The sequence below is a fragment of the Ahaetulla prasina genome, chromosome 6 (genome assembly GCF_028640845.1).
Source record: "Ahaetulla prasina isolate Xishuangbanna chromosome 6, ASM2864084v1, whole genome shotgun sequence".
Classification (NCBI taxonomy): Eukaryota; Metazoa; Chordata; class Lepidosauria; order Squamata; family Colubridae; genus Ahaetulla; species Ahaetulla prasina.
In genome coordinates this window covers 82,208,051-82,222,044 of record NC_080544.1, presented here as the reverse complement: position 1 = coordinate 82,222,044, position 13,994 = coordinate 82,208,051, and the positions used below count along the sequence as shown (strand labels likewise).

Here is a 13,994-nt window from a genome sequence, read left to right as displayed (position 1 = left end):
CTTCAATTTTGCAAGGGGTTCTCTGCCTGGTTGCTGCATGGGCATGGCCATGGTGGGCATGGCCTAATTGGCCTCCTGCAACATGGTGGGTGATATGTTTTTGCCCTCCCCAGGCTTCAGAGGCTTTCCTTGAGCCTCTGGGAGGGCAAAAACAGCCTCCCCAGGCTCTGGGAGCCCTCTGGAGCCCTTTCCAAATTTCCGGTAGGCCCATTTTTCGCCCTCCCTGAGCCTTCGTGCGCACCCTGCACTTACCTGCATCCAAAACGAGGCGCGTGGGGACTCCTGGGAGGGGAGGGGTGGGCAGGGCCAGACAGGAGTGGGATTTGGGTGTTCTCCGAACCGCACAGAATCTTAGCTAGAGGCTCTCCCGAACTCCTGCGAACCCCAGCAGCCCATCCTTGGTTATATTAACTTTTTTAATGCTGTTGTGTTATTGTATCTGAACTTTTTTTTATTAGTTTGAATATTAGCATTCCTTTAAAAATTCTGAGAACAAACACTACTAAAGAATAGGGGAGAAGTCCAGATTATCAATTTCTTAACATATGAAATACCTTTCTTTCTTCTGCTACATGAATGCAAACGTTGAGGTGCTTTGTTTTGTTACAGGGATTCCAAGACATTTTTTGAAAAAGGCAAAAATAGAATTGGTGGAACTTATAAAAAAGCTCGTTTTTTTCAGTATACCAGCAACGAATTTACTAGACGCTCTTTCAGGTCTCATAGTGAAAAGCATCTTGGACTCTTGGGTAAATCTATGTCATAATTTTGCAATTTGCAATTTATATGAAGTATGCTGTGAATTGTGGCAATATGTATGTGCCTGAAATCTTCTGAAAATGTTTAAGGATGCAAGAGAGCGTGCACAAACACTACAAGAATAAGAGCTACTAGTACAGTACAAATTATAACATTACAGATCATGGTTGAACTGAGACTTCTAAATCCACAGTAACATGTAAGACTTAGCAAAATCTGTATAGGTTATGTTGCATTGATATTAAATGCATGATTGCCAGTATGCTGGACATTTGGAGCCCAAGTGGAAAATGGAACATGGTTAACATTTTCACCTAGAGTTATCATTTAAAAAACCCAAAGCAGCTAACTAGGTACTTAGCTCAACAGGTAGATGGATAGCTATATAGTCTCTTTTGGTTCAGCTAATTTTCTGGTGAAGCCACAGATGTGGCCATGTAATTTTTGTGACAACAATCTCTAAGTTTTTTGCATTATCTTTTTCCAGAATGTTTTTTTTTAACTTCAGTTTTGGCTACCACCTGAGGATTTGTCAGGGCTTTTCTATTGAACTATTATCCAGATCCAACCCTATTTAGCTCTTAGAGATCAGTGAGTACCAGTCACAAACAAGAATGAAGGTTGATTATCTCTCTTATAACTAGGACCGGTCATCAGAGCAGAAGTTGGTGACCATATTCAAGTAGTCTTCTTCAACAATGCAAGCCACCCCTTCAGCATTCAACCACATGGCCTGAGTTACACCAAAAGCAATGAAGGCTCTTTCTACCACACTCTGTCTGGAGGTAAATGCATTTATGTTAATAAACCTTATCTATGTAAGGGTAATATTAATTAAAGAAATCAACTAAATGTCCTATCATATTTCCATTGGTGAAGGATTGGTGATTTCTTACCATTTCAATTTTGAACATATTGCAGGTACTCCAAGTCCAGGCTCACATGTGAAACCTGGAGAAAAATTCATCTATGAATGGGAAGTTCCAGAAACTGTGGGCCCTACAGCAGACGATCCAGATTGTCTAACTATGCTGTATTATTCAGCCTCAGATCCAATCAGGGATACCAATTCTGGCCTGGTGGGTCCACTCTTGGTCTGCAGAAAAGGCATAATGCCTGCTCCATGGAAACCGGTAATGAAAAAAACTAAAATTACCAACCTATTCTAACTATCCTCCTCCCACTTCCTGAAATATCGTAATAAAAGGGCACTGATGAAAGAGGTGCATTTTAGAGTACATATTTATTGTATATATTAATATTTTAAATTGTGCATGCTTTCTTATTAAACTAATGTTCATAACCGAGCAGCTTACAACCATTTAAAATATATTGATGCACATATTCATCACTGTGACTTCCATCTTCTGGCCTGCTTCATCTGGCTAACATGGGACAATTTGTTGGACAGCTTCAGAGTAGAGCACGTAGGCATCTCACATAAAACATTCCGCTAGTACCCCAAAAGAGTCTTGGTTTATATTCCTCTTTAGACTGCAAAAATGAGAGACTCACAAAACACTCAATGGGGTGTTTCTTTTTCTGCACAATGGGGAAAGTGCTGCATAGGCTTTGCAGTATTTACATCTCAGGATGGATTTCTCAGGATGACAGCAAATTATCCCATGTTTGATGTTATTTATTGCACTAATTGAATCTTTTGCTGTTTCATGCACATAATTGAATTCCATTGGTAATGTTGACCTTAACATCTTGTTGAGTTTGCCTAATGAGTACATTTGTAGAAGTTAATCATCAGTTAAATGTTTGAATAATCCAAGTAATTGTTTTGCAGTCACTGGAATGCTATTAAAACCATCCAGTGGATACAGGCTAGAAAGAGGACCTGATAGTAGTGCTATTCCAATGAAATCATCTTTTCTAAATCCGTTCTAAAGATTTAAAACTTTTTAGTTTAGAAATGATATACTTTAAAAGTACAGTAGCTTACATGTGCATCAAAATCTCTTAATTGACATGTTGTGAACGAAGGCAGCATTGTTTTAAATAATTAACCAACTCTCCAGTGTCTACAAGAAAATGGCATAATTTCAGAATAATAAATTAATCAAGACCCCAAAATGTGTCCTGAATAGAATATCTGCAAAAAGGATAAAGCTGAACAATCACTGCTTTTCTAACATGCAGGCAAAGGTCTCTTTTCACTAGGACTGGAATATATAAATAGATCAAAAACAGAATAAGACCATTATTCATTTTCATACTGTGTCTCTTCCTGGCTAAGAAAATCCATTCAAATCTTGAAACCCCCTGATTGATTTTATCACTGTAAAAATATCCTAATCTTTTTTAAAGAAATAATTTGGCTTTCTCCTAAGCTTTTAAATGTTATTTTTGAAATATACAATTGAAGATTTTTCTGACCTTTTAAATAATTTTTAGCTGATTATTTTTAAAGTTCAGCTACAGTAAACCCCATCATAAAACTGTTCTTATCAAAGTTGAGCTTATATGCTAAATGGGGACATTTATCATATGAGTTATATACCACATGAGGTTGTTAATCATCCAAGATGATAATCATTCTAAATATTTATAATTATATATAAAATGTCTTATTAGTTGCTAATAAACATAATTTTGTTATAAGAGATAACCCCATTTATTGATTTTCCTGTTTTTCTATCTTCTGTTCCCCATAGGATAACGTAGACAAGGAATTTTTCCTTCTTGCAACAGTATTTGATGAAAATCAGAGCTGGTATTTAGATGACAATATTAATAAATTTATAGAACAACCTGAAGAGGTTGATAAAGAGGATGAGGATTTTCAAGAGTCCAATAAGATGCATTGTAAGAGTTTGTATTTTGTAATATTGCTGAATATAGTAAATTAGTTATCTTTTTTTAAATTTTATTCCCCATTGACATGAAAGGAGAGAGCAATGATCATACAACAGACTTCCCACTAGTTTTGCAAATGTCAGGAGTAGAAGGTCTGATGAATGGAGATGTAAATAAAATATAGAGACAATTATTTAATTAAATCATCTCGCTGCTTAGGTATTATAGATCATGTCATGGTTTGCGTTGAAAAGGCATTTCAAAATAACATAACAAAAATTAGTGCATTGAATTAGAAGCCATAATTAAAATTTGGTCACTAGAACATCTCCTACTCAAAACCTCAATCTCAACATAATGACATTGCTCTATGAGAATGAACATACTGTCTGCAGTAGACATATGGTAGGATGTAAGGTGATTATTCAACAAACAGAAAGAAAAACAAGATTTGGGCAATGAGAATGGAATTTAGCTGGAATTTTGAACAGAATTAGTAGCCTTTTATTGTAGGTCCCTATTTGATATAACTTTTTATTTAAAAAGAAAGAAATATTTAACTCTTCTAGGGACAAGCTTTCCAATCATTGTTAATATCACAGCATTGTGTTATAGTTTAATTGATGTTTTGGACATTATCAAGAAAACGCAGAGATTTTACATATAGTTCATTAGGTGTTATTACATTTTTATTTCTCAGACAAAGGTGTTATCTCATATCCACAATACTTTACACAGAAGAAAGGTTTTGTGGATTGAACATAAATATGTAAAATGACCATATCTAGGCTGTAAGAATACCAAATGACTATTAAATAGCAGTAAGAATTAAGGTTTGCCATTATCTCTTTTTGTTGACTAAAGATTGTGTAGATTTTTGGAGCCTAGTGTAATAAACCTAATAAAGCAGAGATATAAAAAAAACCTGACTGCAATTTCATTTTCTGTTGGGGATCCTGGTGATAAAGGATCATATAGATGATGCTGTCTGTTTTGTTAATTGGATAACATAGTATATTTTTTTATTAATTTGCATGCGTTTTCTTTTGCAGCTATAAATGGATATATGTATGGAAATCAGAAAGGCCTTGAGATGTGTCTTGGAGAGATAGTTTCCTGGCATTTGATCAGCTTAGGAACTGAGGTTGACATTCATGGAATATATTTTTCAGGAAATACTTTTGTGACTAAAGGGACTAGGAAGGATACAGCTAATCTTTTCCCGCATACTTCTGCCACAGCTGTTATGAAGCCTGACTCACAAGGTGAACAACAAAATCACATTTACTGTTTATAAAAATCCTCCCCAGGTTTTATTCTAGTGGGTCCAACTGTACCTTTTTCTAGGATTTTCCCAAATGTGAAATGCCCTATTTCCAAATCAGTGGTGGGTTGCTCCCAGTTCTGTCCAGTTCTTTAGAACTGGTAGTAAAAGTGGCAGGAGGCTCCGCCCACCTGCCTAGACATCATAATTGATGATCTGCGCATGGACCAGAGGTGGGTTTCAGCAGGTTCTGACCAGTTCTGGAGAACCATTAGCAGAAATTTTGAGTAGTTCGGAGAACCGGTAGTAAAAATTCTGACTGGCCCCGCCCCCATCTATTCTCTGTCTCCCAAGTCCCAGCTGATCGGGAGGAAATGGGAATTTGGCAATAGCCTTCCCTTGGAGTAGGGAGGGAATGGAGATTTTACAGTATCCTTTCCCTGTCACTCCCACCAAGCTACGCCCACCAAGCTATGCCATGCCCACCAAGCCACACCCACAGAACCAGTAGTAAAAAAATTTGAAACCCACCACTGGCATGCATGCGCGCTCCCCCGTTGCAAACCAGTAGTAAAAGTAAGTAGAACCTACCCATTCCAAATCATAAATTTGATTCCCTGATCCTGTCTTGCACCCTTAATCTATAATCCAAGATTGTATTTCCCATTGAACAGCTTATTTTCATGAGCTTTTTTCTGAGAAATGTATATTGAATTTCTACAAACCTTATGAGGCCTTAACGGCCTCCACAACATAGCTGAAAGAAAGAATATTGTATTTGAGGAATATGCGGTGTCTTCTTGAAATATGAATTATGACTTGTGACAGGGGGAGAATCACCATCACATTTACTTTTTTTTTCAGATAAAACCTCTTTTTAAAGGTTATTTTTTAACCTTTTAATCTTGAAAATTTTGTTAAAATAGGAGAAGATATCAAGGAAATAATTTGATGCACACTAGGACCCACCAAGCTGATTTGGAACTAGTTTCTTGAGAAACTAGTTGTGAGGAAATATTTTGATTCTCTCTGCCAAACATGAAAAGATGCAGCTATTTTGTTGTGAGTCAAAGGGCCCTAGAACCACAGAATGATATTTCACCAGGTCACTTACATCTTCAGACTGCACCAGTCTGCCACCCTCTGGAGATATAAGGGACGCAACTCCCCAAATTCTCAACTATCATAGGTAACAGATGGTGAAGACTGTTCTACTGTTTTGAAAATGGTGCTATAATGTAGGTGACATATTGCATGTTTTGGATGTACCTGAGGATTTTTTCCTTATTTGCTTGCTTCAACTAGTTGCTTCATATTTCCTTCTCCAGGTCTTTTTGAAGTGGCCTGTCTCACAACAGATCACTACACAGGCGGTATGAGACAAACATATGAAGTAAAGAGGTGTGGTTCATCAGCAAAAGATGAGCAATACACTCATCAGAAAACCTTCTACATTGCAGCCATAGAAGTTGAATGGGATTATTCCCCTAACAGGACATGGGAACAAGAGAGGCATCAGTTTCATGATGAAAGGTAAGGCAGCACTAATGAAAATAAAAATAAAACCTTAGAAAAAAATTTCTTCTATGTTGTATCCAAATTTGTTCAGGAATGATGAGTTGGGTCTATTGCAATGATGTGGTGCATTCCTTATTCTTAAAATTTTGTTTAACACAGAACTTTACGTGTAGATATGTGAAATTTGACTTCATTTTTTTCTTTTAGTCCAGGAAATCCATTCTTAAACAAGGAAGATAAATTCATTGGGTCAAAATACAAAAAAGTGGTTTATCGTGAATATATAGACCAAACATTCAAAATCCCTAAAGAACGGAATGAAGAGGAAGAACATTTGGGAATCCTAGGTATTGGCTTTAAGAATTTCAGTAAAGATCTGGATCTTTACATTACAGTGTATCATATTTTACAATGCAATCTTCAAAACAACCATTCATGGGAATATCTTGCAAGACTGTAGCTAAGGCAGTGATTTCCGGATTGAACCAATGGCTCAAGCCAGAAGTTTTCAATGTCTGTATGGAACCCTTTTATTTATGTATTTGTTTCGGTATCCTGCCACCTGGATTGATTCTAATAGACTCTCATCATCTTTCAAAGTCAGTAATGCAGCAAATGACAGCTGTATGTTGTTTTTATATGTGCAAAGACTTCTCTATCTGTTGTTGTTGTTAGTTGCGAAGTCGTGTCCCACCCATCGCGACCCCATGGACAACATTCCTCCAGGCCTTCCTGTCCTCTACCATCCTCTGGAGTCCATTTAAACTCATGCCTATTGCTTCAGTGACTCCATCCAGCCACCTCGTTCTCTGTCGTCCCGTTCTTCTTTTGCCCTCAATCTTTCCCAGCATTAGGCTCTTCTCCAGTGAGTCCTTCTTTCTCATTAGGTGGCCAAAGTATTTCAGTTTCATCTTCAGGATCTGGCCTTCTAAAGAGCAGTCAGGGTTGATCTCCTCTAGAACTAACTTGTTTGTTCGCCTTGCAGTCCAAGGGACTCGCAGGAGTCTTCTCCAGCACCAGAGTTCAAAGGCCTCAATTCTTTGGCAATCAGCCTTTCTTATGGTCCAACCTTCACAGCCATACATTGCAACTGGGAAAACCATAGCTTTGACTATACGCACTTTTGTTGGCAGGGTGATGTCTCTGCTTTTTAGTACGCTGTCTAGATTTGCCATAGCTTTTCTCCCCAGGAGCAAGCGTCTTTTAATTTCTTGGCTGCAGTCCCCATCTGCGGTGATCTTGGAGCCCAGGAAAATAAAATCTGTCACTACCTCCATTTCTTCACCATCTATCTGCCAGGAATTGAAAGGGACGGATGCCATGATTTTAGTTTTCTTAATGTTGAGTTTCAAGGCAACTTTTGCACTCTCCTCCTTCACCCGCATCAAGAGACTCTTTTTGTACTGTCCATGGGGTTTTCATGGCAAAGATACTGGAGTGGGTTGCCATTTCCTTCTCCAGTGGATCACATTTTGTCAGAACTCTCCGCTATGACCTGTCCGTCTTGGGTGTCCCTACATGGCATAGCTCATAGCTTCATTGAGCTACACAAGCCCCTTCGCCACGACAAGGCAGTAATTCATGAAAGGGTCTCTATCTGTACCTACTTGCTTATCTATATGATTATATTTATGAATAAATATCCCCTTGTGAGCTTTGTGAAGATTCCAAACATGTGGCATAATTAAGCAATACTAGTGTGCATTAAAATCTTGATTAAATTTCATATCAACCAAAGCTGCTACTGAACTGAAAAAGGCAGGAACCTCTTCATTTGAAGTTGAATGTAGTTAGGTAACCTAAATCCTGGAAAAATAGTTGGTTCAGTTTAGATATAATGCTGGAGCATAAATCAAGCCAATGTTATGAAGAAATTGGGTGCTCAAACTAGTTTTGAATAAGTACAGTTTTTTCTTATGTCCCAGGAACTTCATATTTGAAGGCTTCTTGCCTCTTCAGATTTCTTTTGTGATTGTTTATGACAGATATTTTATGTCTCCCCAAATAATGCCCACAAAATAATTGTTAAATTCGGGCAATAACGAGGCAGGAGACCAGGATAGTGACAACAGCTCTTTACTATATGGTGAACCCAGCAGCCAGTGCCCGGGAAAACCTCTCCTTATATACAGTTTAGCCGGTGGCTTCAACCAATCAGCAACGTGCTTTTTTCCCGCCAAAACTTTTAAAGATACATTACACTCCTTCCCTCCCAGAAAACACTTTACCAATATTTACATAAAATTTACATCTTATTTTTCGACGTAATCACGCAAGTAGACTGGGCGTCTCCTGACTCTTTCAGACCTGCGCAATTCATTCTCTGGGAGTGAGTCGAGCTGACCGGAGGGACTGTTTGTTCCTCTCAGCTCCTCCTCTAGGCCATCCGGCCCTGGATTATTTGCAGAGTCTTCCCTGCTGTCTTCAGGATGAACCAGTTGGCGTCGCTGGACCTCCCGGCACTCAGATAAGTCCCGCGTTAGCCCCGGGTTTGAGTCAGCTGTGGATTCCAACATTGAATAGTCAGGGCATGTTTCGTTTGATTCTGTATTACCTGTTATGCGTTTTCTTATCTGGTCTATGTGGCGCTTCCATACCCGGCCATCCTCCAACTCTATTAGATATGACTTTGGTCCTGTTATTTCTAGGATTGTTCCTGCTAACCAGGTTGGGCCCTCGCTGTAGTTGTGTGCCCACACTAGGTCGCCTGTTGCCATCCCTCTTGTTTTACCGTGTGCCCCTTTGTAACCGTCTGGTGTGTAGTTTGGGTTTAAACGGTCTAGTGGGCACCTAAGCTTCCGACCCATTAGTAGCTCGGCCGGGCTGCGGCCAGTTGTGACACAGGGGGTTCTGTGTTGGACCGCTAAATATGTATCAATTTTTGTTTGCCAATCGCCTGGCCTGAGTCTGGACAATGCTTCCTTTGCGCTCCGAACGAAACGTTCTGCAAGGCCGTTCGTCGCAGGGTGGAAAGGCGCCGAGAGGACATGTCGGATGCCCTCCTCTGCCAAGTACCCCTCAAACTGGGTTGCCGTGAATTGCGGGCCGTTATCGGAGACTAACTGAAATCACGGCCTCGGCTGTCATGGATTTCATGAGAATGATTTCCAGCCATTTGGAGTAGGCATCGACTACTACCAGAAAGGTTTGGCCGTGGAAGGGGCCGGCAAAATCGATATGGATCCTAGACCAGGGGCCCTGGGGTCTCTCCCATTCCCTAATTGGGGCCGTTGGGGGTAGCGGTCTGGACTCCTGGCAGGCCTGGCATTTCCCTACCCTTTCAGTAATTTCCGAGTCCATTAAGGGCCACCACACATAGCTTCTCGCTAGACCCTTCATCCGCACGATCCCTGGGTGACCTTCGTGAAGGAGATCCAATACCTTTTTCCTCAATTTCTCCGGGATCACCACTCGATCCCCCCATAGCAGGCACCCCCCTTGAGCCGAGAGTTCCCCACGTTTTTTTACAAACTCTTTAAAACGCTCGCCCGGCGCAGCGGGCCAACCTCTTTGTACCCAACCAATTACAGTTCTTATTGTAATGTCCTTATACGAAGCCCGAGCCACCTCTTTGGATGTGACTGGGCCAGAGTCCAACGAGTCAATTAGTAGAACTGGTATCCCCGGAGTGGGGTCTTCGATAGTCTCTGGTAGCGGGCATCTGCTCAGGGCGTCTGCATGCCCTAATTCCTTTCCTGGCCGGTGTAGTAATTTGTAAGAATACGCTGCCAGGAAGATAGTCCATCGGGTCAGTCTGGGCGAAAGTGCCACTGGCGTTGGGCGGTCGCCTGCCAACAGGCCTAGCAAAGGTCTATGGTCCGTGATGATTTCAAAATCACGACCAAATACATATTCATGGAATTTCTTTACTCCTGAAACTATAGCCAAGGCTTCCTTATCAAGCTGGCTATAATTACTTTCAGTTGATGACATGGTTCGGGAGTAGTATGCAATAGGGGCTTCTGTGCCATTTGGTAACCTGTGGCTGAGCACAGCCCCCACCCCATAGGGAGACGCATCGCAGCTTAACACTAATGGCAGCGTGCCATTGTATTGGATGAGGAGGCTATCACTCGTTAGGAGATTCTTTACCCCTTCGAATGCCCTAGCTTCCACCTTTCCCCAAGACCATGCAGCCGTCTTTCCTAGTAATTTATGCAGCGGCTCGGCTACTGTTGCCTTATTCCTTAAGAATACTGCGTAGAAGTTGACCAGACCTAAGAATGCCTGTAACTCTGTTTTGTTCTTTGGAACCGGGGCCTTCCTGATGGCCCGTACCTTGCTCTCAGTGGGTGAATCCCTTCCCTGTCTATCCGGTAGCCCAGGAATTCCACAGACTCAACCCCGATCTGGCATTTGTTCAGTTTTACCGTGAGACCGGCAGACCGGAAAATGCCCAAAACTTTTCGCAGCCTTACCCCTAATTCCTCTAGATTTTCAGCGGATACCAGTACATCGTCAAAGTATGGTACCACCCCTGGTAGGCCCTGCAACAGCTGCTCCATTAGGTTCTGAAATAACCCTGGAGCCACACTTACCCCAAACTGTAACCGGGTACACTTAAAAGCCCCTCTGTGTGTCACAATTGTCTGCGCTTCGGCTGTGTTGCTATCTACGGGCAGCTGTTGATAGGCTTGGGCCAAGTCTAGCTTGGCAAAAACTTGCCCTTGCCCCATTGAGTTCAGTAAGTGCTGTACCACCGGAACGGGGTAAGCACTCTTTTGCAACGCTTTGTTAAGCGTTGCCTTGTAGTCAGCGCAAATCCGGACCGACCCATCCGGTTTGACTGGGGTGACTATAGGGGTTTCCCACTTAGCATGGTCAACTGGCACTAGAATTCCCTGGTTTACTAGCTTGTCCAGTTCCCGGTCAATCCTGGGCTTTAGGGCGAACGGGACCCTTCTAGCCTTTAGACGGATAGGGGCAACTTGGGGGTCTAGGTTAAACGAGATAGGGGTCCCCGTGTACTTGCCCAGGCAGTCTCTGAAAACGTCCCCAAATTCTTTCACGAGTGCGTCTTTGAGGTCGACTTCGTTTCTGAAGATTCCAGTCACTCCCATGCCCAATGCTCGGAACCAGTCCAGTCCCAACAAGCTTGGCAGGGTCCCATCGACGATGGTGATGGGCAGAGTTTTCTTGTATTGTCCATACTCGACGTGGACGGACGTTACCCCTCGGACGGGGATGCGATTCCCCTGGTAGTCTTGTACCTTTAATTTCTGTGGTTGCAGTTTGCGCTTTGCGATGGCGGGTAAGGCTCTCACGAGAGTGTCCCAGGACATGGTCGTGATCGCTGAGCCGTGTCCACCTCCAATCGGCACGGCACCCCTCAATCTTTGCCTTTGTAAAGATTTTTTCTCTAAGCGAGTTGATGCGTGACCCACTCTCACGACAGTCTGATTCAACCGCGCCTTTTTAAACTGACCACTCGCGGGCCGCCGCGTTCAGCGCTCTGATTGGCCGGTTTGAATTTTTGGCGGGACGGTTGGGGAGCTCGACAGACCTGTGCTAGGTGCCCCTTCCTTTCGCATCGCCGACAAGTTGCATCTTTAAATCTGCATTGTTGTCGTTGGTGTTGCCCTCCGCAACTCGCGCAGTCACCCCGGTTGTCTTTCTCCGGCCTCCCGGTGTGGAAGACTCCTTCCTCCTCCTCACCGTCCGATTCGGCCTGGACCTCTTCATTGTGGACCGGGGTTGATTTCGCACCAGCCGTTGGTGCGACCTGCTTTTGTAGGGTTTCCGCCGCTTGGGTAGACATCTCGTGAGCCCTGGCTTCATCCAAGGCGTTTGCCAGCGTTAGGTTGCTTTTAGACAGCAGCCGCCGTCGCAAACGGATGTCCCTGACCCCGCGGATGAGTTGCTCCAGCAATGCCTCGTCCAAGTCTCGGTACTCGCAATGTTTTGAGGCTTTCCTCAGGGCGGCCATGTATGCGCTGATGGACTCGCCTTCTTGCTGTCTGCGCTCCCCGAATTCGAACCGTTGCACATACTTGGATGGCATTGGTGCAAAATGGGCTTTTAGTAAAGTCTGCAGAGTTTGCCACGGTACCGACTGTACCGGCGTTGGCTCAGCCAGGGATTCTGCAGTGTCGAAAACTTCTGGACCGCAGTGGCTCAGGAAATAGGCTCGTTTCCTGTTGTCAGAAACTCCTTGAAGTTCGTTCGCCTCGAGGAAACACTCGAAGCGAGCCATGTATGACCCCCATTTTTCCTTAGCTGGGTCGAATGGCGCTGGCGGTGTGTAGCCGGACATCGCTGCTTTCCGCCCTTGTTTTGCTGGGTTCGCGTCTTCCTGGTGAGTTCAGCTCTTTTCCTGGCGCTCTTAGCCCCGAGATCCCACCTTCGTCGCCAGTGTTAAATTCGGGCAATAACGAGGCAGGAGACCAGGATAGTGACAACAGCTCTTTACTATATGGTGAACCCAGCAGCCAGTGCCCGGGAAAACCTCTCCTTATATACAGTTTAGCCGGTGGCTTCAACCAATCAGCAACGTGCTTTTTTCCCGCCAAAACTTTTAAAGATACATTACAATAATGCTCTCAAAATTCCAAATGTACAAAATACAGTAATCCAAAGCAAGCTAAGGTCCAAATGTCATTTCTAATAGCTGTCTTTAATATTTCATATAGTAGTTTAAGTAATGATAATTCATATGATTATATACATATCAATACATACATTAGAATGTAATTTTTAACTGTGGTTAAATTTAACCAGGAAGGTCAATGGAGGATTGGAATTAAGTGAGCTTCAAACTAATTCACTTGTTTTGCACTATGAGGAACCATATTAAGTCCTAATTTATTGTTATGCTGTACCTGATCCAGTTAGCTTTAAAGTTACTATTTAAAGATTTCTTGATCCAGAAAAAGGTCACCTTGCCTTCATTTAAATCCTTTAAATTCTGATCTGTTAAATAATTGTATACCTTCCTTTTACTTTACTTTTTATATGCTTATTTTTACCTTTTCAAGGGCCTCTGATTTTTGCACAGGTTGGAGATATAATTAGAATTGTTTTCAAGAACATGGCCTCTAGGAGTTATTCTATCCATGCACAAGGAGTAAAAACTGAGTATCCACTTGTAACAGAAACAAATCCAGGTATAGTAATTCATTATGTCAGTCCTGAGTTGGTAATAGAAAAGGAAAAAAAATAGATGTTGAAAAGATTATACTTTTAAATTGACCTAAGCTGCTTGTGACTGTGAATAAGTCCATATTATTTTCTGGACACTATAAAACTGTTAGCACTGTCTTCTTCCAGAATGTTTTCATTAAGTCCTCATTGTAACCTAGGTTGTTTAACAATTTATAGTCAAAGAACTAACCAAATTCAAACCTTGATTAGTTATAATTGAACTTGCAGTATACTCAGTTGAAAGACTGAAATGCCATAATCATGTAATTCTGTCAATTTCATTTTGGCATCAGTTGTAATGATTTATAAAAGTTTGGATTTGGAGTTTATTGAGTTTTCATGGAAAAGTAATTATAGGAGTTTTTTTTACATTCGATTTGTGTACCTAAAAGCAAAATGTATGAGCCAAATGTTAATGCTATTCTGTGCAGCTTTTCCTTGATGCCTACTCAAAAGCATGGATCTGATTCATTATTATTTGAAAAGGAAAAATAGTATCCATATTCAT

General features: G+C 41.7%; 1 protein-coding gene across 1 annotated transcript in view; it reads left to right on the top strand.

Moving 5' to 3' along the window:
* The window catches only part of CP (ceruloplasmin), a 32,371-nt gene that overhangs the window by 13,649 nt on the left and 4,728 nt on the right, over positions 1-13,994 (top strand). The window contains exons 7-14 of the mRNA XM_058189306.1: positions 610-749; positions 1,404-1,544; positions 1,681-1,892; positions 3,423-3,573; positions 4,617-4,829; positions 6,157-6,361; positions 6,554-6,693; positions 13,321-13,449. Of these exons, the coding sequence (XP_058045289.1) occupies positions 610-749; positions 1,404-1,544; positions 1,681-1,892; positions 3,423-3,573; positions 4,617-4,829; positions 6,157-6,361; positions 6,554-6,693; positions 13,321-13,449 (1,331 nt within the window). The remainder of the gene's footprint in view (positions 1-609; positions 750-1,403; positions 1,545-1,680; positions 1,893-3,422; positions 3,574-4,616; positions 4,830-6,156; positions 6,362-6,553; positions 6,694-13,320; positions 13,450-13,994) is intronic.